Source organism: Cololabis saira, chromosome 12 (genome assembly GCF_033807715.1).
Source record: "Cololabis saira isolate AMF1-May2022 chromosome 12, fColSai1.1, whole genome shotgun sequence".
NCBI classification, from domain to species: Eukaryota; Metazoa; Chordata; class Actinopteri; order Beloniformes; family Belonidae; genus Cololabis; species Cololabis saira.
The window spans coordinates 16238356-16259888 of record NC_084598.1 but is presented as its reverse complement, the minus strand read 5'-3'; the positions used below and the strand labels follow the sequence as shown (position 1 = coordinate 16259888).

The 21533-nt window shown below is 45.7% G+C and overlaps 1 protein-coding gene across 1 annotated transcript in view; it reads left to right on the top strand.

Moving 5' to 3' along the window:
• Positions 1–20449, top strand: part of hcfc1b (host cell factor C1b) — a 28799-nt gene extending 8350 nt beyond the window's left edge. Inside the window, exons 10-30 of the mRNA XM_061735724.1 lie at positions 4281–4415; positions 4498–4725; positions 4839–4970; positions 6244–6442; positions 6528–6643; positions 7498–7630; positions 7714–7868; positions 8761–8926; positions 10782–10876; positions 11968–12057; positions 13273–13381; positions 13468–13604; positions 14482–14658; positions 14742–14925; positions 15022–15165; positions 16611–16813; positions 16949–17071; positions 17902–18087; positions 18181–18478; positions 19614–19668; positions 19885–20449. Coding sequence (XP_061591708.1) covers positions 4281–4415; positions 4498–4725; positions 4839–4970; positions 6244–6442; positions 6528–6643; positions 7498–7630; positions 7714–7868; positions 8761–8926; positions 10782–10876; positions 11968–12057; positions 13273–13381; positions 13468–13604; positions 14482–14658; positions 14742–14925; positions 15022–15165; positions 16611–16813; positions 16949–17071; positions 17902–18087; positions 18181–18478; positions 19614–19668; positions 19885–19924 — 3105 coding nt within the window. The 3' untranslated portion in view covers positions 19925–20449. The remainder of the gene's footprint in view (positions 1–4280; positions 4416–4497; positions 4726–4838; positions 4971–6243; positions 6443–6527; positions 6644–7497; positions 7631–7713; positions 7869–8760; positions 8927–10781; positions 10877–11967; positions 12058–13272; positions 13382–13467; positions 13605–14481; positions 14659–14741; positions 14926–15021; positions 15166–16610; positions 16814–16948; positions 17072–17901; positions 18088–18180; positions 18479–19613; positions 19669–19884) is intronic.
• Positions 20450–21533: the final 1084 nt, after the last annotated feature.

Below are 21533 nucleotides of genomic sequence, written 5' to 3'. Positions count from 1 at the left end.
ATCATACGGCCTCGACCAACTACTGGTGTCGGCGCTGCTGTCCGGTCTGCCGCTGAGTTCCACCTAACTTTCCCAAACTCTGCCTGTTTGCGCCCTGAGCTCATCCGTGTGGTTGCTACGCGCGACGGACTCTTTTCAAACCACACTGGGACGGTTTAGTAAAGACGGGAGGGGATGTTTTCTCCTCGCACGCCCACTGATGCAGCTCCAACTATGCAGCTTAGTGCGCACACGCGTCCGTGTGCAGCGCGCCGCCGAGCCTTTCTCTTCCAGAACTGAGAAACGTCACCTAGTGTTGCTTAAATGTGGCCACATGAAATCAATCACTATCATCGTAACAAAGTCAAACAAGATTATATGACGTCATATTTCTAAAAGTAAGTGAATGTGATGCAAAGTAAAGGAGGAAAGAGATGAAACATTGCAGTCCCTACACCTACACCTACAATACATCCTGGTAAAACCGGGACCAGAACACGTTCTTAGCAGATGTTCTTCAGACGGGGAGTCAGAGAGATGCAACGTGCACTTTCTGTTTTGAAATGACAATTTTTATGTTTGTGCCACTCACTGCTTAGTAACTGTTTAATAAATACAGTTTTGGTAAATTTGACTTAGTTGTGATTTCCCCCTTTTTGCATGAAAGTTTAAAATTAGCTTATATTAATGAAGTATGAGCAATTGTTTGTAGTGACAACTGATATTTAAAAATATCTAGTTGATCATAGGACCTTAGGAAACTGATGTCTAGTAACATCAGTTTAACACAGTTTAGGGGACTTTTGACAGCTACAATGACGATAATCACCTACAGCAGAAACATGCTATTAAACATCAGAAGGAAGAGCCACACTCATCGCGGGACACACTCGGATCGCATCGCCCTATTCCCTGAACTTCAGTGGAGGAAAAGAGGCAGGAGAGCCGGCGTCCTGGTTCGATTGAGGCGGCGTGCACACCGTGCTCCTCTTCCTAGTATGCTGCTGGCTAACGTGCAGTCTTTGGAAAATAAACTGCATGAACTACGCGCGCGGATATATTTCCAGCCTGACATAAAAAACTGTAACATAATTTGTCTTACGGAGACCTGGCTGTCAGCTGCAGTACCGGAGCATGCCATCGATGTCCTGGGCTTCTCCGTCCACCGAGCGGATCGAGACACGGTTCTCTCCGGGAAGAAGACTGGAGGAGGTATCTGTCTTTTGGTCAACCGGGCCTGGTGTGACCAGAGGAACATCGTGACCGTAGGAAAAGTCTGCACACGCGATCTGGAGTACATCATGCTGCAGTGTCGTCCTGTTTGGCTCCCAAGGGAATTTACTTCGGTCACCGTCGCCGCTGTTTACATCCCGCCAGACGCCAACACAAACACAGCGCTTGAGGATCTGCACGGCGCGATCAGCAGGCAGGAGATACATCAGCCAGATACATCGATGGTCGTGGCTGGAGATTTTAATAAGGCTAATCTAAAAAAGATTATGCCCAAACTCAAGCAGCATATCCACTTCGCAACCCGAGGTGTAAACACGCTGGATCACTGCTACTCTGCCTTCCGCAATGGTTACAGAGCCCTCCCCCGACCGGCTTTTGGCAAATCCGACCACTGCTCCATTCTGCTCCTCCCCGCCTATAGGCAGAGACTGAAACGGGAAGCCCCTGTCTATAGGACGGTACATCGCTGGTCAGACCAATCAGAAGGCATCCTTCAGGATTGTTTTGATCACACGGACTGGGATGCGTTCAAGGCTGCAGGGAATCTGAACGACTACACTGACACTGTCACCAGCTACATCAGAAAGTGCACAGAGGATGTGGTACCCACAAGGAAAATAAAAATCATGCCCAACCAGAAACCATGGCTGAATGCTGAAGTACGGACAGCTCTCCATACTCGGCTCATAGCTCACCGGTCTGGTTCTCAGGAGGACTATAAAAAGGCAAATTATTCACTCAGGGCAACCATCAAACTGGCCAAGAGGGAATACAGTCAAAAACTGGAGTCCAAGCTCGTTACCAACAACCCGAGGCACCTATGGTGTGGACTCCAGGCTATAAGTGACTACAAGGGGACAAAACCAAACCCCACAAATAACATCTACCCTCCCAGATGAACTTAACTCATTTTATGCCAGGTTTGAGCCCTCTGTCAGCACAACTTCCCACACCGTCACCTCTGCGGGAGAACAGACCCCCCCTCAACCCCCCTTGGACTGTCCCGTAACCATCAGCAAGGCCGACGTCCGCCGCTCCTTCAGCAGGATTAATCCACGTAAGGCAGCAGGTCCGGACGGCATCCCGGGACGTGTCCTAAAAGCCTGTGCCCACCAGCTGGCGGGGGTATTCACGGGAATATTCAACCTGTCTCTCTCCCTCAGAACTGTTCCCACCTGCCTCAAGTACAGCACCATCATTCCCATCCCCAAACAGCAGAAAGTAACTAGTCTCAATGACTGGCGCCCCATAGCCCTCACACCCATAGCCAGTAAGTCGTTTGAGCAACTGGTCAAGTCACAAATAACCCCCATGCTTCCCCCCACCCTGGACCCCTTGCAGTTCGCCTACCGTGCCAACAGGAGTACGGAGGACGCTATTTCTCACGTCCTCCACACTACCCTCTCCCACCTGGAAGGGAAGAACGCCTATGTAAGACTGCTATTTGTGGATTACAGTTCAGCGTTCAACACAATTGTTCCATCTAGGCTCGTCGGTAAGCTCCAGGACCTGGGTCTGCACGCAGCTCTGTGTGACTGGATCCTGGACTTTCTGACGGGCCGCCCCCAGGTGGTGAGAGTGGGCGACTGCACCTCCTCCCCACTGACTATTGGCACAGGAGCACCACAGGGCTGCGTTCTCAGCCCACTCCTGTACTCCCTCTACACCCACGACTGCATGGCCTCACACCCCTCCAACACCATCGTGAAATTTGCAGATGACACGGTGGTGGTGGGGCGGATCACCGGTGACGACGAGGCAGCTTACAGGGAGGAAGTCACCAGCCTGGAGCGGTGGTGTGAGGAGAACCACCTCCAAATGAACGTCTCCAAGACCAAGGAGGTCATTGTGGATTACAGGCGGGGGAGGGACCCACAACCTCCTGTCACCATTAATGGTGCTGTGGTGGAGAGGGTGGAAACCTTTAAATACCTGGGAGTACACATCCACGAACAACTGAAATGGGAGACACACACAACCGTGGTGGTCGCGAAAGCGCAACAGCGCCTGTATGGACTCAGGCGTCTCAAACAGTTCGGCCTGACCAATAACACCATCCTGAACTTTTATCGGGGGACAGTGGAGAGCCTGCTGACCAGCAGCTTCACCAGCTGGTACGGGAGCTGCACCGACAGAGATCATAGAGCTCTCAGGAGGGTGGTGCGCTCAGCCGAGCGCACCACTGGCTGTCAGTTGCCTACACTGGAGGAACTGTACACACAGCGCTGCCTCAGCAAATCCCTGAGGATTATAAAGGACCCCACACACCCCCAAAACACATTTTTTAAGTTGCTGCCCTCAGGGAAACGATACCAGTCAATCAAGGCCAATACCAGCAGACTGAAGAACAGTTTTATTCCACAGTCGGTCAGACTGCTGAACAAACTCAAATGAAAACATAGGTTTGACGGCCTTGTACGCTGATTTTAGTTCTTTTAAACGTTTTTTTTTTCTTTTAGACTAGCATTTTATTATTATTGTTTTAACTATGTATTGTGGAGCACGACCCAGCATAAGTTTTTCACAATGCATGTACTTGTACATTCTGTGTGACAAATAAACACCTTGAACCTTGAATGTTTTAATGTAGACATATAGAGTCATCATACTGGTGTGATTGTAGGCATGAAAGTGTTAATTCAAGGCTCAGGCAAAATATCGAGATGTATATCGTGTATCGTGTCATGGCCTAAAAATATCGAGATATTAAAAGGCCATATCACCCAGCCCTACCTGGGGGCTTCTAAGCTCCTCATGCCCCACCGTGGACGGTGGCCTTGGGGGTGCTTCTAAACTCCTTGAGCTGCGTAGTGGACAATGGCTTTGTGGATGCCTCTAAACCGTTCCTGCTGCCTTTAGTGGGACCTCTAATTGATGAGACGGAGCAACAGAGCAGAACTGTGTGAACGGGACTTCAGAGTTGTCCATACTTACTTTGCAGGTCCTCCTGAGATCGTTTATCTGGATTTGTGTCCGTGAAGGTTTCGTCTGCGGTCTAGCACCAGTTTAACATGAATAAAGATGCTAACCTGAGCTCATGGTCATGTGTCCTTCCTGTCTGCTTTCAGCCAATCAGCAGCAGTCCTCAGATGAGCGGCATGGCGGCGCTGGTGGCGGCTGCTGCAGTTACCCAAAAAATCCCCCCGTCCACAGCGAGGGCTCAAAACATCCCTCCAGGAGGGACCATTGTGAAGACGGTGGCGGTGAGTCCCTTGTGTGGCAGGTGCATCCACAGACCTGAACAGAACAGGTGTCTGATCCTCCGTCTGACCCGTTCTCTTGCAGGTGAACAATCCTGCGACTCGATTGTTGAAAACAGCTGCTGCTCAGGTGGGCGGGGTTTCTGCAGTCTCCTCCCCTGCTTCCACTAGCCGGCCAATCATCACTGTCCATAAGTCTGGCACGGTGACGGTCTCCCAGCAGGCTCAGGTGGTCACCACCATGGTGGGTGGAGTCACAAAGACCATCACGCTGGTCAACAGTCCATTGAGTATGGGAGGAGGCGGATCTCTGGTTAGTGACGTCTCTGCATGTAGCCTGGGTTCTGTCGGGATTGTTTTATTTTGTGAGCTTCCACCTGGGTTTCTGGTTGGATCCTGATAATGTCCCCTCTATTTCTCCTTCAGATCAGTAACCTGGGGAACCTGGGGAACCTGGGGAACCTGGGGAAGGTAGTGTCGATGGTCCAGACCAAACCAGTCCAGACCGGAGCAGTTACTGGTCAGGCTGGGGTCAACCCAGCCACCCACATCCTCCAGGTATGGCCAGGTCCAGTTTCACCAGAGTTCAGGAGGACTGAGACACAGTCACCCTCCATCATGTCTGTCTGTGATTAAAAACAAGAAAAACTACTTTTATTTAAAGGGGACCTATTATGGCATCTAATGCCCATTTTAAACAGGCCTTGAATGTCTTAGAAACAAGCTTTTGATAAATAAATTAGAAATTCAGCCTCTGAGCCATGTCTTTATCTTCCCATTCTCTAACTTCATTTTCTATGAGGGATTCTGAGTGGGCGGGGCTATGATAATGAGGCTCTGTGCTGATTGGCTGCCTGAATGACGCGATACACCGCTACGTAAAAATGTCGGAAGCTCCAGACGGCGGAGTTAGTTGTGGGCGTGGTTTCAGGCATCGGAGGCCAACCTATGTAAATCACGCCCGTCGTTACGTAATGACGGGAGCAGAATCTAAACAGCTCGTAGATCCACATCACACTGGACGGCTCATCCGGGCGGCTGTACAGACACTGCAGAATTTGGTTGCTTTCCTCCTTCTCTGAGTTGGCAGGCTGAGGGGAGACCACTTTATATACAGGACTGTCGCAGAAAATTTGAATATTGTGATTTTCTTTAATGCAATTACAAAAAAAAATTTTGGATTCATTCATTCTGGATTCATTATGAATCAACTGAAATATTGCAAGTCTTTTATTATTTTAATATTGCTGATCATGGTTTACAGCTTAAGAAAACTCAAATATCATATCTCAAAAAATTTGAATATTCTGGGAATCTTGATCTTAAACTGTAAGCCATAATCAGCAATATTAAAATAATAAAAGGCTTGCAATATTTCAGTTGATTTGTAATGAATCCAGAATGTGTGACATTTTTTTTTTTTTTAATTGCATTACAGAAAATAAAGAACTTTATCACAATATTCTAATTTTCTGAGACAGTCCTGGATGTTAAAGCAAGAAAAATCATGTTTTTCATAATAGGCCCCCTTTAAATCAGTGATGATGTATGTCTGAATATGTTTCTTCAAAGATAAATCATACAATGTAAATCTAACACAGGAAATGTATCATCAGATGGCTCCACAATAGAAATAAGCCCCCAGACCAACAAAGTGTGTTCTCTAAAATAAAAATACTCAACAAGTAGATAATGTTCTCCCTCCACCAAAAGTGGATAGAGTCATCAGACAATATTCAGCACCGAAGCCCGGCATGTAACTGATCTCTGGTTCATGGTTCGTCTGAATGCACCACCCAGTCTGTCTCACCTGAACTCCTCTTCCTCCCAGACGAAGGGCAGGCTGCCTGCAGGAACCATCCTGAAGCTGGTCACATCAGCAGACGGCAAACAGACCACCATCCTCAGCACCGCGCACGCAGGCTCCACGGCAACCAAACCCACCATCTTGAGCGTTTCCCCGACAACCTCCAAACCCGGTACTACCATCATCAAGACCATCCCGGTATCAGCGCTGCAGGGAGTGGCAGGTATGACACCACCACACACCGGATCACCTTAGCTGCGACCGCGTTAGATCTGCCAGCTCACAGAGAAATGCTCTGCCCCCTGCAGGTGGGAACAGTCCAGTCACCTTCCTCACCAGCAAGATGATGACGTCAGGAACAGCTGGGAAAATATTCACTGCCCTCCCAAAGATGTCTGCCAGCAGCCAGCAGGGCCTCACGCAGGTACAACACACACGCACAACAGGCATATTTCCATCCACACAACATAGTTGTTACCAGTACTCGAGATGTAAAAAAGAATCAGGGGGGATGGTGGATTGTATCATATGGGGACAGATAATTTGTGCTGATTACAAATAATATAATATATTACAAATAATAGCACTGACCAAAACACCTGCAGAAATACTGCAGGAATGACATAGCAGCAGGTAAATGCAGCCTTCTGTAAGCTTTAAATATCCACTGGGCTTACATCAAATACTTCAAAACACAACAATAAAAAACAGTTTTCTGAACTTATCAATATGACTCTGTCCTTCACAGGATAAGTAAGATGGATCACTGCAAAAACTCACAATCTTAACAAGAATATTTGTCTTATTTCTAGTTAAATTGTCTCATTTTAGTAAAAATATCTCATTACACTTAAAACAACTCATCACTGGAAAAAAACAACAATTTTCACCTGTTTCAAGTAGATTTTCACTTGAAATAAGTAGAAAAATCTGCCAGTGGAACAAGATTGTTTTGCTTGTAATAAGAAGATAAATCCTGTCCCACTGGCAGATTTTTCTACTTATTTCAAGTGAAAATATACTTGAAACAGGTGAAAATTGTCAAATAAGTTATTTTTCTGGTGATGACTAAATGTTGAAATATCAGTAAAACCACATTAATTGATGAAATGACATAATGGATGGAAAGGGGGGGTGGCAGTTTTACAGGGGGGATGATTTTGACCGTTTTTATTTCAGGGGGGATGCCATCCCCCCTCAACTCGAGTACTGGTTGTTACATGACAGACAAGTTATGTACCTGCAGCTATTCATGACTGTCTGTCTGTCTATGTTCAGGTGGTTCTGAAAGGAGCTCCAGGTTCAGCAGGGACAATCCTCAGGTCTGTCCCCATGGGAGGAGTCAGACTGGTGTCTCCAGGAGCTGTTGGTTCCAAACCTGTCACCACGCTGGTCGTCAAGTCAAGCTCAGGTAAACGGCAGTGACAGGGCTGTGGGGCTGTGACACACCTGTGATGTGTTAGTGTCTCACCTACGCCTCTGCCGTCTCCACAGGTGTGTCTAGCCTAGAGACGGTAACAAATCTCTCCACCATGGTAGCTGAAGGAGCTGCCGCCGCCACAATTGCCTCCACGCCCATCACCACCCTGGCAACCATTGCCACGCTGGCCAGCCAGGTCTCCACGACAACTCCCACAGGACCAAGACAGGTAGTTGTGCAGTACTTCAAAAGACTATACCTGCAAGCTCGCTGCTTTTTGGTGAAATTTGTTGTTTGAATCCAAATGTGATCATGTAATCCCGAGAGCATCTTCACAACTGCACATCATTGGTGTAACCCAACACACAGGCCAACAATGTTGCGCACTTTCTAATTTCCTGGCAAGTTGCTAAACAACTGCAGCTTTTTACCTGCGTACACGTGTCGGTTCCCACCAAAGATGTGGTATTCTGAAGATGCTCTTCACGATTTATGTAGTCTGCATTTTGCCAAAAAGCAACTACCGTATTTTCTGGACTATAAGCCGCAACTGCATATAAGCAGCATCCACTCTATTTTTAAAAAAATAATTAAAGAAAGATATATATATATATACAAGCCGCACCTGCTCTATTTAAAAAAAAAAAAAAAGATATGCAAGCCGCAGATATTTATGTTGTTAGATTAGATATTTACTACATGTACAGAAGGATTTTGAACTGTAAATGATGTACATGTTTGTACCTAAATAGATATTTTCCTAACAGTGTCTTTTAACACGGCAGCAACTTTGCTGATTAAAATGGGACAGAACCAAGAGAAAATAACCGGTATTTATTTATCTATTTATCTGCTTGAAATCTGCTTCTACCTACTTCTATCTGCTGAAGAGGAAATAGCGTATTCTTCTTTGCATTTATTTTGTCTTAGTTTTGATTCTAATTCCGGTTAGAGCGCCCCTAGCGGTGGAAGAAAAATCCACAGAATAGACGCACCTTTGTATAAGCCGCACGGTGGAAAACCAATGAAAAAAGTAGCGGCTTATAGTCCAGAAAATACGGCGGTTTGCAGGTTTCATGGTGAAGCGATGCTGCATTGCTGTAACAGGTGCGTCTCTGCAGGTGACTCTGATCACTACTCCGAGTGGAGCTGAGGCTCAGCCGCTGGTCCAGGACCTGCCCGTCTCCATCATGGCCTCGCCGACCTCAGAGGAACCCGGGACTTCAACCACCACGACCACCACTACTACGGCCCAGGCGGGGCAAGGAGACACAGCGGTGACGGCAGGTACAGAACCAGGAATGTAACAGGGGTGGTGTTGGAGGGAAAACTGTACATGTTGAGCCCCCGGGCCACGGCCCGGTACCGGGCTGTGGATCATTTGGTACCGGGCCGCACAGAAAGAAAAAATAATTTCTGTAGAATCCCCGACTGATGGATGACTCTCTAACTGATGGTTCACAATGTTTTTATTTCTTGGATGTAAATACACTGCAAACACACCGTAATGTTTTCTTAAATTTAGTATGAGGTTGCTTTAATTATGTGGCAAATGATAATAAACATAAGAAAGATGGGTACTTAAATGAAAAATAGATATTTTATTCAACTTTGCCACTGTTCATACAAAAAGTAAATAAAATCTAATCTAATCTAAAACCAAGGACAGGCAAAGGGATCAGTCAGTATAGACATAAATCCATAAATAAATAAACCTCTGTCCATTATTTTTCATTTTTTAAGGACAGGCAATTGTGTTATATAAAAAATAAATTAAAACAAAATAAAACGTCTCGTATGTTTTCTCCGTCTAGAGGGTGATATGGGTTCTGGATGGAAGGACGTATCTGGGTTGAACTGGTGTATCATTTGTTGAAACCCGTCACCATCAACCGTGGAGAGATTTATTGACTCAGTGAGGGCAGTCGCCTGTTGCGGGCTACACGTCTGCTTCTTTTGCAGAAAGGGGTCCATGATGGCTCTTCTTCGGACTGCATGCATATAATTTAAAATACTTTTGTCAGGCATAACGTTAAAGCTCTCTATTAAAGCCAAAATACGCTTAATATCTTACCAAGGCGAGTCCGTTTCGTTCAACTGTCCAACGTGCTTTCTCTTCAAATGCTTGTGCATTACCGACGTGCTCCCGTGATAAGCAATGTCTGCTTTGCAAACCTTGCAAGTAATCTTTTTATTAGCCGTATCCAGGCTAAAATGCTCCCAAACTTTTGAAGTTTTGTTACATGCAGCTGCTGTACAGGACGCCGTCATTTTTGTTTAACCGCTCGGCTGAAACGCAGAGATTGTAATGAAGTGAGACCCCTCACTCCATTGGAAAAACACGTCTGGTGACAATTGTCGACAATGGAATTCATTGTCAACAATTTTGATTATTGATTTTTGTCGACAAATCGTTGCAGCCCTCGTTAACTCACAGCATAAGTCACGGGATGGACCGCGCGTTCATGAAACCAGTGGGGTGTTGCTCAGCGTCATGTAATACCCTCCAGCGGCACTTTAATACCCTCCAGCATCATGTGAATATCCATCATCACTTAGCACCCGTGAGCATCACTGTGATAGCAGTCAGCAACATGTCAATACCAGTAGCATCAGATTAATACGTGCTGTCAGCATGTTGACACTCGTCAGCAGGTGGAAACGAGGGTCACTGTTACATGAAGCTGCATCATCAGCTGCTGTTTTAAACTGAATTTCATGGCAGTGTTTAACTCTTGTTTATTGAACAGTATGTTTTAGTCTCAGCTGCTGGTGTTTCTGGACCCCACTAGCAGGTATATCTGGGTTCCAGACGGAGGACACACCAGTGGTGATATCCACTGGTTCTGGAGGAAAACTGCAGAATTAGGTCTTTTACAGAAACTAGAGGAGAATAAATAAGAATAAAGGAGGTGTTGTGGTGGATCTGTTCTGGTGCAGCCCAGCACAGGAACCAGGTTTTAGGTGGTCCATTATGGACAATAGAGGACTTATGCTGCAGGACGCACATTGATGCTTAATCAGAGAAAGTAAATCTGTGAAGACTAATTTTGATAATTGGAACAATCAGTGGTAGGTGAAGTGCAGGGTAACCCCGCTAGAGCCATGGCCAGGTGTGTTTATGATGTCACTGATGATACAGGGGTGATGCAGATCTGCTCCAACCCGCCCTGTGAGACCCACGAGACTGGAACCACCAACACCACCACGACAGCTGGAGCTGGAGGAGTTCAGCAGGTGAGGCACACATGACATCTGCAGGGTGATCTCTGATGGGCCTAGAGCAGGCCTGTCCAGTTTTGTTCCTTGAGGGCGGCTGTCCAGCATGTTTAAGATGTTGTTAAGATGTTGTGAGTAGACTTGTGAAGACCTTGACTGATAGGATGGTGATGCAATCAGTTCATTACAGTAACATTTTATTTATAAAGCATTACAACACAAGTAGTCTCCAGAGACCAGAACATGACCCCTGATCAATTATTACATAAACGACAGAAGGTAAAAACTCCCCTCCAAGAGGTAAAAAACCTGGACCAGGACTTTGATCACCTCCTGCTGAAGACCAGCTGGGTAGAGCAGAAAAAGAGAGATAGGACAGAGAGGATGAAGAACAGAGACAGGAGAGATACAGATACAGGAAATTAGAAGATTGTGATTTTCTGTAATGCAATTACAAAAACAAAAATGTCATACATTATGGATTCATTACAAATCAACCGAAATATTGCAAGCCTTTTATTATTTTAATATTGCTGATCATGGCTTGCAGCTTAAGAAAACTCAAATATCCTATCTTAAAAAAATTTGAATATTCTGGGAATCTTCATCTTAAACTGTAAACCATAATCAGCAATATTAAAATAATAAAAGGCTTGCAATATTTCAGTTGATTTGTAATGAACCCAGAATGTATGACATTTTTGTTTTTTTAATTGCATTACAGAAAATAAAGAACTTATCACAATATTCTAATTTTCTGAGACAGTCCTGTATATTGTAAAAGGTCCAAAAGAGCAGATATATTATTATTAATGATCCGTTAACCAGAGAACTAAAAGTTCTATGTACATATGACTGATACCTGGTTAGTTGGTACAGAGACCACTATATAAACAGGTGTAGACAGCAGACACTGATGTGGTCAGAGGGCAGGACTGCAGGTCAGGATGCAGCTCTGGAAGCTCTGACTTGCAAACATGTACGGAAGAGAGAGGATGTTGGCATGTTAGAGGGAAACATGTACAACATGCAGGACAGTGGCCCGTGAGGACTAGAACCGGACCTGTATGGATCAGAAGATTCTGGAAGTGAACTATTTTTGATTCCAGGTGTGTTCAAACCCCCCCTGTGAGATCCACGAGACCGGCACCACCCAAACCACCACGGTGGCCTCGGCCCGCATGAACCCGGAGCTGCAGGTAAACCAGCACCCTAAGAGACAACAGGTGTAGTTGAAACAGGTCGCCTGTCTGCAGAGGTGTCCAAAGTATTCACATTCATTACTCAGGTAGAAGTATAGATACTAGAGTTTAAAAATACTCCTGTAGAAGTTGAAGTATCAACTCAAGTTTTTTACTCAAGTTAAAGTATAAAAGTACTGGTTTCAAAACTACTTAAAGTGTAAAAGTAAAAGTAATGTAAGGGGGAAAAAAGCCATTAAGGACAAAAGCCATTGAAAATGAATGCATCTTAGTATAATGCAAACATATTAAAGAACCATATATGTGTACTATTGAGCATTAACATGTGTTTCAGAGAGCAGGAGATATGATGACTAGTTGCCTATAAGTATTGTAATGGTGCAAAAAGTCAAACTTCAGAGGCATGTTATCATTTATCCTAACCTTTATTGGAATGTACATCCAAGTTTAGTTGCAGGAATCTGAGGGAACGGATGTAAGAACAAAACTGGACAAGAACATCTGAAACAACCACAACCAAATTCACTATCCGGATGGAGCAATTTAACTGGATAGTTGTTTTTTTAAAGGCCGAAATGAAATAGAGTAACGAGGCTGTTTTTAAAATGTAAGGAGTAAAAAGTACAGATAATTGCGTGAAAATGTAAGGAGTAAAAGTAAAAAGTCATCTGAAAAATAATTACTCCAGTGAAGTATAGATAACCAAAATTTCTACTTAAGTAAGGTAACAAAGTATTTGTACTTTGTTACTTGACACCTCTGCCTGTCTGAAACTTTTCACCTGTCTGAAAAAAGAACCGTAAACAAGACCAACTTGTAAAGTTGGTTAGTAAAAGGCGCTCCGTGTCAGAACCACTTCTGACCACATGAAGGCGCACAGAAGCACTGACATGCTACAGTCTGGCACATCTCTGTCACACCAGACATGCACATTGTTGAGTCAGAGCCAGCAGATGACACAGGAGCTCTCGTCATATGCTGCCTCTCTGTGGTCAGAAGTGGTATTGCTACATTGAGGGACTTTAGAGTTCACAAAGTTCATGCTCTCCTCCTCAGCCGGTTACTGAAATCCTGTTAGAAGTGGGGGAGTTCTGCAGATTCTGCACATTTGGATATTTGTGGCGGTATAAACCAGAGTAAATGGTCTGTTGAAGCTAGAACAGGTGATACGTGTCAGATATCAGTTGTGTGATGCTTCTCTGTGATCCTCAGGTGAGTTCAGACCAGCCTGTTGCCAGTCTGAACGGAGGAACCGTCTGCTCCAACCCGCCCTGTGAGACCCACGAGACCGGAACCACCAACACCGCCACCACGGCTACAGGTGACTGCTCTCATCTCAACTCCGCTGGCTCAGAAAAACCTGCTTGAATATGTCGTGACATCCTTTCCTGTCCTTCCTGTCTCCAGCTCAGCCGGCCGGAGACAATCAACAGGTAGACTCCACAGAGCCCGCCTTTGACCCCACGCCCTCCACTGCAGCCAGTCAGAGCAGAGCTGTGACCACCGTCACACAGGCCACGCCCACACCTGGACCATCAATACCTGTGAGTCCCAAACACCTGTGTCCACATGGACTCAACAAGAACGTGACCCACTCCCGGTGACATCACCCACAGGTTTTTGGAGATGTTTTTTCACACCCTGGGGTTTCCATTTTGACACAATGTGACTGCCTAACCCAGGTAATCCCTAAGTGCGTGCTAAAGTCTCGCTGGGAAGTGGTACACGCCCACAAAACAGCTGTTTCAGCTTAATTTATCAAGCTAGCGCCTGACTTGGGGTTTGGTCGGAAGAGAAAACTGCACAAATGCAAACTGTCTGTTGCTAGGCAACCAAAAAGATTTCCAGGAGGAGTCAGCAGACAAGGGTTTGTGATCTTCACACACGAACGGGAGTTGGGAGAGTTTTAGGCCCAGGATAAGCTGAGGTATGCCTGGGCTTTAGCAGCCTGTGGCCAGAGGCACGGACTTTATGGCTGAGCGTGACGATGTATGACATCGGTCTGTGTCTGGAACAGTCTGCTTTTTAAAAGCACTGCGTGGGAATCTGCATATCTACCTGACACCGGTTTTATTCAGGTGTCACCGTTTTCGCAGGTGTTATTCAGCAGACCTTCATGTCAAAGTGAGTAAACCATGAACATAATTGGACAGAACTTCCTCAACGACACCAGTAGAGTTCTGAAAACGCAGCAGCATGATGGCAAAAAGGCCCGGGACGCCAACTGGAGCACACGCACTGCAATCCAGTGACCACTGCAATCCAAAAACTGTTTTTTTTGGGGGGGGGGTTACTAACTATTTTATCATAGTTAATAAACATTAACATTGTTTAATGGTATTTTCTAAACCCAGGTCAGGCTGGAGTCTATAGAGGAGCATCTGAGTACAGACAGACAGAATATCTTTATTTTCTCTGCAGGAGATTTCTTCGTTGGTTGGAGAGGGTAGGATGGAGTCACCTGAAGCTGTTGTCATGGTTACAGAAGCAGATGAAGGGGCGGAGCCCATGCAAACATCCGGCCATTCAGAGGACCTGATGTTGTCAGCGGCATCAGTGTTGCAGGTTCTCGTAGAGAGCGGTGTGACAGCGGCCAAGGTACAACTCTAAAGAGAGAGAGAGTGTGAGTGTGTGTGTTTCTGTGTGTGTAATAAATAAACCACTCCTGGCCCTTCCCTTAGATATCATCCTCGGACAGCTGTGTCCCTCAGCAGCTGATGTCATTAGAAGGAGATGGGGGGGCGGAGGTTTCAGGAAAGACGTCTCTGCTGGTGACGGCGGCCACAGATCAGCTGCCCATAGCAACAGACAACGCAGCTCAGCATGCAACGATTCAGGCGGTGCTGCACGCAGCTGGAGACTCTGGTGAGACACTGACAAGAAAAAAACACTGATGTTTCCTGTCGTCTCCTGGACGTATCTGTCTGAAACTGTCGTCTCTGTTTCTGAAAATGTCTCCAGAACACGAGCGGACTATTCCGATCGTTCTGACGCAGCAGGAGCTGGCAGCGCTGGTGCAGCAGCAGCTGCAGGGCGTCCACCAGACACAGCCAGAACTCCAGCCAGAGTCTCAACCCCAACCAGAGCACAGCAGTGTCCCCACAGGTAGACCACATGTCCAGTGGACTCACACATGTCTTTCCCTTCAGTTACACTGATCCACCACAAAATCAAATTTCAAGGTTCTTCACCAGAAAAGCAGAAACATATTTCAGCACAATTCACCTGAATGCAGTCCTGCTAAATACAATCGATCTGCAGCTAAACTAAATACAGTGAGGTCTTTGCTAGCGGTAAACACTATATTGCAGGTCTCACATACGTGTTGCGTATTTATTTGGGGTAGTACTACCCCCCCATAACCCACCCAAGGATAAGCAGTAGGTGGATGGATGAAAACGGATCTTTTAAATACAGTCAATAAGTAAAATGTATTCCTGCAGTGAGGCTGCCATGCTGAAGTAGGAAAAAAGGAAAATCCCCCAACTTTTAGGACAGGCAATTCAATCAATGCAACACGCACAACCCACAACAGATGACGTCACAGCATTCTATAGTCTACCGGTCTATAGAAACGGACGCAGAGAATCCGAGAGTACTGTTTAAATCCAGCAATATTGTGGTACTAGTGGACACTGCTGGTTAGCGGTCTGTCTAGGAAAGAAACCTTCTTGGAAGTCCAAGGAAGTTGTCTTCAGTCCTGTGGAGCCAAAACTTCTGAATGAATGTCCAGTTTTAGTCACAAGAACATCCAGCTGCTTGGAAACGGTCTTCTAGTCTTTAACATGCTGGTCTGGAAGGTTCTTCCTGATGTCTTCAACTGTCTCCTTTGCCGTCTCCGGTCCATGTTCAGTGTGGTGGACACCACAGCAGACGGACCACTTAAACTTAAAAACAGTCAGACTGTTTTCCTTGAACTTGTGCATGGATAAATTCTCTACATACTGGAGGAAATGGACAGCTCATTTGGAAAATGGTTCTTCACCATAGCAGGACACAGTTAGCATTTATTAATGTGATTAATTGTGTTTTGTTGTCTTGGCTTTGAGTACTTTATGCTCTATAATATGAATGATAGATTGTGGGCAAACAAAGATAAAAAGACTAATGTCTTTGAGACCTGGACCTAGCTCTATCTCTTAAAATGTACACATTATATTGATCCACTTTCCCCCTGTGCTTTTTATTTTCCCATCTGTGCCGTTTGTTAATGTCCTTTTCTATTTTTTCCCCCTTTTTTCCATATATATAAATTGTAAAATTTCTTAAAAATAAAGTTTAAAAAAAAAAGTCAGACTGACTGACTGAAGACATTATTTCCTTCGTTTGTCAGTTTAATTAGTTTGATTTGATTTTTGATTCGAATGCAGCATCTGATCTCTCAGTACATTATTTATTTTGTGTATTTTTATTTTTTTTTAAAGTTTTTCTCAGTGACTGTTGAGGGTTTTTCTTTTTGATGGAAAGTAACTCCTGTGTTATTCAGAGTAGTTTTGGATACCAAAGTCAGAAGAGCACGACATCCGTCTGATCTTACTTATTTGTTTCAGAGGGCCTGGCTCCAGCCGACAGCCTCAACGACCCGGCGGCAGACGGCAGCGGACACGAGACCACGTCCTCCGCCATCACCAACGCCGTCGCCCGATTGGCCAGCACGTTCAGTCCCGCCCAGTCTTTGACTCCCCGTCAGGTGAAGACTTCAGCCTCCAGCACCGGGACGGAAGCGACCAATGGCATGGCGGCAACCACAGCGGTGAGACGACCGTAAACTATGATCCCTCCCTGACAGACGGTCGATGACGACTTCCTGTCAGGTGACTCTCAGCTGCACGTTGTCGTCACACCGCCCACGTTTGTCACACTGACGACATGCGACTGTGTGCCGCAGAAGCCAGAACCTCAGGCGAGGCCGGTGTCCCAGGAGGATCGATGGTTCGACGTGGGCATCGTTAAAGTCACCAACATGGTGGTCACGCATTACTACGTCCCCAACGACGACGCCGTGGCTGACGTAAGAAACGCTGTATGCTGACATGTTTCATGGATAATTGATGTCTGCTCTCCAAGTGCTGAACTTAAGTTGTTATTTTAAGAACCAAATTGATTGATTCAGTATTGATTGATGTCAAATCAAAGTTTATTTAGATGGGACAATGCATATTAATGAACACTACATTAAGCAGTGTACAGTGAATACACCGGATTTTAGCAGAAATGCTAGTTTCCACCCGCAGTCCCCACAGAAAACATAAAAACAATACAATCAAACAAGGGAACAAACAAAACATACATAGTAGCAAAATAGATGTAGCAGCATTTAAAAGCAGTATGGATTGTATCTAAAGTGACTTGAGTTTAAAGTGACTTGAGCAAAAAATGCATATTACAATAATGAAATACCAGCGATGGTAATATTATGGTACTGAGAGAATCCAAGTTGTGTGACATACAAAGTGTGTGTTGCATTGCATATTGCCCTAGTACATACAAATTAAAACAGATAATTAACATTAAGACAAACTACACAAGTTTAAGCCTGGTTGTGATAACAATGTTGTTCCTCCAATAGCCATGATTTAAAATGTTTGGTGAAAGAGGTCAGAGTGGGAAGTTCACGTATTGTATTCCAGGTGTGAGAGGCACGAACCGAAAAAGTGGCTTGACTAAAAGCACTTTTTGTAAAAGGAACTATTTGATTGATTAAGTAGTGAATAAAAGGACAGGGAGGGAGGTTGGAGGCTGCAGGGTGTAGTGGACCAAGCAGACCACTGTGGATCTTCATGGGGACTGCAGGATGTTGGGATGTGGATGCTGATGGGGACGGTGCTGCTGTTCCTGCAGGAGGACCCGGGTGTGACGCTGGACTACAGTCGGATGAGGAGGGTGGAGCTCCAGCCGGGGACGGCCTACAAATTCCGTGTGGCGGGGATCAACATCTGCGGCCTCGGCGCCTTCTCAGAGGTGTCGGCGTTTAAAACGTGTCTGCCTGGTTTCCCCGGGGCACCATGTGCCATCAAGATCAGCAAGGTGAGGCACCTGGGAGGGTCTTTAGGTTGCCATAGTGGGCAGAGACGAGCGGGAGGAGGGAGTCACATGATCTTACGTGTCTGATCTCTGCAGAGCCTGGATGGCGCTCAGCTCACCTGGGAACCTCCCACCGTGACATCGGGGAAGATCAGCGAGTACTCGGTCTACCTGGCCATCCAGTCCAGCCAGGCCACGCCCGCCTCTGCTTCGGGCCCCGCCCAGCTGGCCTTCATGAGGGTGTACTGCGGCTCCGAGCCGTCCTGCCTGGTCCAGGCCGCCAGCCTCGCCAAGGCCCACATCGACTACACCACCAAGCCCGCCATCATCTTCCGCATCGCTGCACGCAACCAGAAGGGCTACGGGCCGGCCACGCAGGTCCGGTGGCTGCAAGGTGAGGAGCAGAACCGGAGCAGAGCCACATCTGTTAGAGCAGTGGTTCCCAAACTGGGGGGCGCGCCCCCCTGCGCTATTGCAGGGGGGGCGCGGCGAGGTTGGAATGTAGATTAATTTAAAAAAAAAAAAGATACATTTTTTATTTCTTTTTTTTTGGGGGGGCTATGGTGACCCTTTATTGAAGATACAGACTGGAAAGATGTAGAGAGAGAGAATGGGGACGACAAGCAGCAAAGGTGCGCAGGCCGGGATTCGAACCTGCGACCGCTGCAGGAGGACTGTAGCCTCAGTATATGAGCCGCTGCTTAACCCACTGCACCACCGAGCGGCCCAAGATTTTTTATTTCTTTAATATTTTGCCTTCAATACATATGTGCAGTGAGAGAGAGACAGGAAATAGGGGGAAGAGAGAAGGGGAATGACATGAAGTAATGGTCTGGCCGGCGGGAATCTAACCGGGGACCTGCTGCTTCAGGCCCCACAACTACCCGGTACTACTGGAAGGAAGATGAATGTGGTAATCTCTCACCTGCAACCGGTTTGAGAGGATCTGTAACATGAAACAAGCTCATCCACTCACTGGAAAGGTGTGGGGATTAAAGCTGACATTTTTGCAGAGCAATTGTTGAAATTTTGATTATTTGTTTAGCTGTTGCTGCTGTTTTTTTTTCCTCAGGGAGCTGGTTATTTTTGGGAAAAAAATATGTTAAAAGTAATGCATACTGTATTGTACAGTAAAGTGGAAAAAAAAGAAATGTGTTTCACACATGAAGCAAGCCCACTCACACCACTGACAAGATGTGGGGATTAAAGGTGTAATTTTTGTAGAGCAAATTTTCAGATTTTGTCTGTTTATATTGTTATTGTTTCAATCTCTGGGAGCTGGTCAGGTTGAAAATCTATTTTTACAGAAATGGACAGTTTTTTCGCACATATGTTCAATATATGAAATAAATTGTAGTCGCATTTGAATGCAAAAGATATGTGTGTCTGTGTTGGGGTTGGCGGGGGGGGGCTCGAAAATTCTGTTGCGTACAAAAGGGGGGCCTGACAAAAAAAGTTTGGGAACTACTGTGTTATAGGACAGCCGGTTTCAAGAGTATCTGGCTGATATTTGTGTTCTGTCTCCGTAGAAGCGTCTAAAGATCCCAAAGCCGGAGTAAAGAGGGGCGGAACTTCTCCTGACATGTAAGACATGACCGTTTACAAACAGGAAGTAGAAGAAGTGAACATGAGGGTCACACTCATCACGGGGCCTGTGGGCGGGGCCTAGTGCCCGTAGCCTTACATGAGCAGAACAAAGATCTGCATCCTCACATTTCAGAGAATCCTACATTTCCTGTGATGCACTTTTACCTGTATTATATCTTGAAAACCAGGTCATTCTATTCTTTTCTTTGACAGGAAACAGATCGGACCAAAGAAATTCAGGACTGACCAGTAGGAGGAGCCAAGCAGCTGCTGGACTGTGATTGGTTCCTGCTGTCAGATGGCCCACCAGCAGCTGGTGACTGACGGGGGCGCGGTTCTGAGAAAAGACTCATTGGATATTTGTACATTTTCATTAGAAGCCTTGTTTTTGATTGTTTGGTCGTCACAGAGACGTGGAGACCTGGAGGCAGAGTCTGCAGGTCTGAAGTAGTTTGAGTTAAAAGTGGACAGGGTTAAAAATCCTGTGCAATCAAAAAAATCCAGTACATCAGTCTTAACCCCGTCCCTCAGTGTCTGAGGGGCGGGTTTAGAGAGATGTACTGGATTTTTTCACAGTATATCTGACTTTTGTTTTTTTTTTTCTTCTTTTTTTTCTTTTGTTATCGTACGAATGAAATGAAAGTTAATTTCTCTGTGGTGGTTTGTTCAGATGTGGACGGAGCTCACCTATTGGTCAGTTTGTGTCGGTGGGGCCTGAATGAATTCCCAGCTGATGTTTGTGAATATTCTTTTGAATAATAAAGATTTTTAGAGCATTTTTTTACCGACCATGTTGAGTCCACTTCTTGTCCAACAAATGGCAGCAACTATTTTAATAGTTTTTTGTTGTTGTTTTTTTACTGCAAAGACACTTATGAACCAGCTTAAATTCTGGATAAAACACCATCACTGCTTTTGATACTTGGAAGTTGGCTGAGACATTAACTGAGGACCCAAAACCTGATGAGAGTTGCACAAAGTAATTTCTGTCATGACCTTTCACCCCTCACAACCTCAATGCTGGATACAGACCTGCAGTTCCTCCACTGTAAGAGCTGAGTCTTTAGCTTGCTCTTAAAAGTAGGTACAGACCCTGCAGATCGGACAGAGCTTGGTAGGTCATTCCACCATCGGGGAACAACGGAGGAGAAGAATCTGGCTACTGATTTCACACCACGTTGTGGTGGAAGCACCAGTTATCTTTCACTGGCTGAGCGGATGTCGAGAGGGAGTGTAGCTTGGATGAAGGGGTGAAGGTAGGCAGGAGCCGTTTGGGTAATTGTTTGGTAGCCAGAAGCAGAGCTTTGAACTTGATGCTGCAACTGGGAGCCAGTGCAGTGAGATCAGCAGGGGAGTGACATGAGCTCTCTTGGGTTGGTTGAAGACCAGACGTGCTCCTGCGTTCTGGATCATCTGCAGAGGTTTAATTGAGCAGCAGGAAGGCCGAGCAACAATACAAGGAATTATAGTAATCAATGTGTTACATGATACATACATTACATACAGAGCCTGAACCAAGAGCTGTGTCATAGGTTCTGTCAGGTAGGGTCTGATTTTCCTGATGTAACGAGTGAATTGGCAAGACCGGGAAACCAAGGCAACATGCTCCTTAAAGGTCAGCGGGCTGTCTAACATGCCACGAAGATTCCTAGCAGAAGAAGTGGGCACAAATTCCAGTTTAGAGATTAACCCATCTATGTTGCCTCCTGGAGGACGGTGTATATATATATATATATATATATATATATATATATATATATATTTTAATCATTTTATTTTTCTGAGAGAAACATACAGAATAGCTTCAACACAACCATGCTTTCACTGCAAGGCAGACAGATATGTACAGTTTGACTTATTTC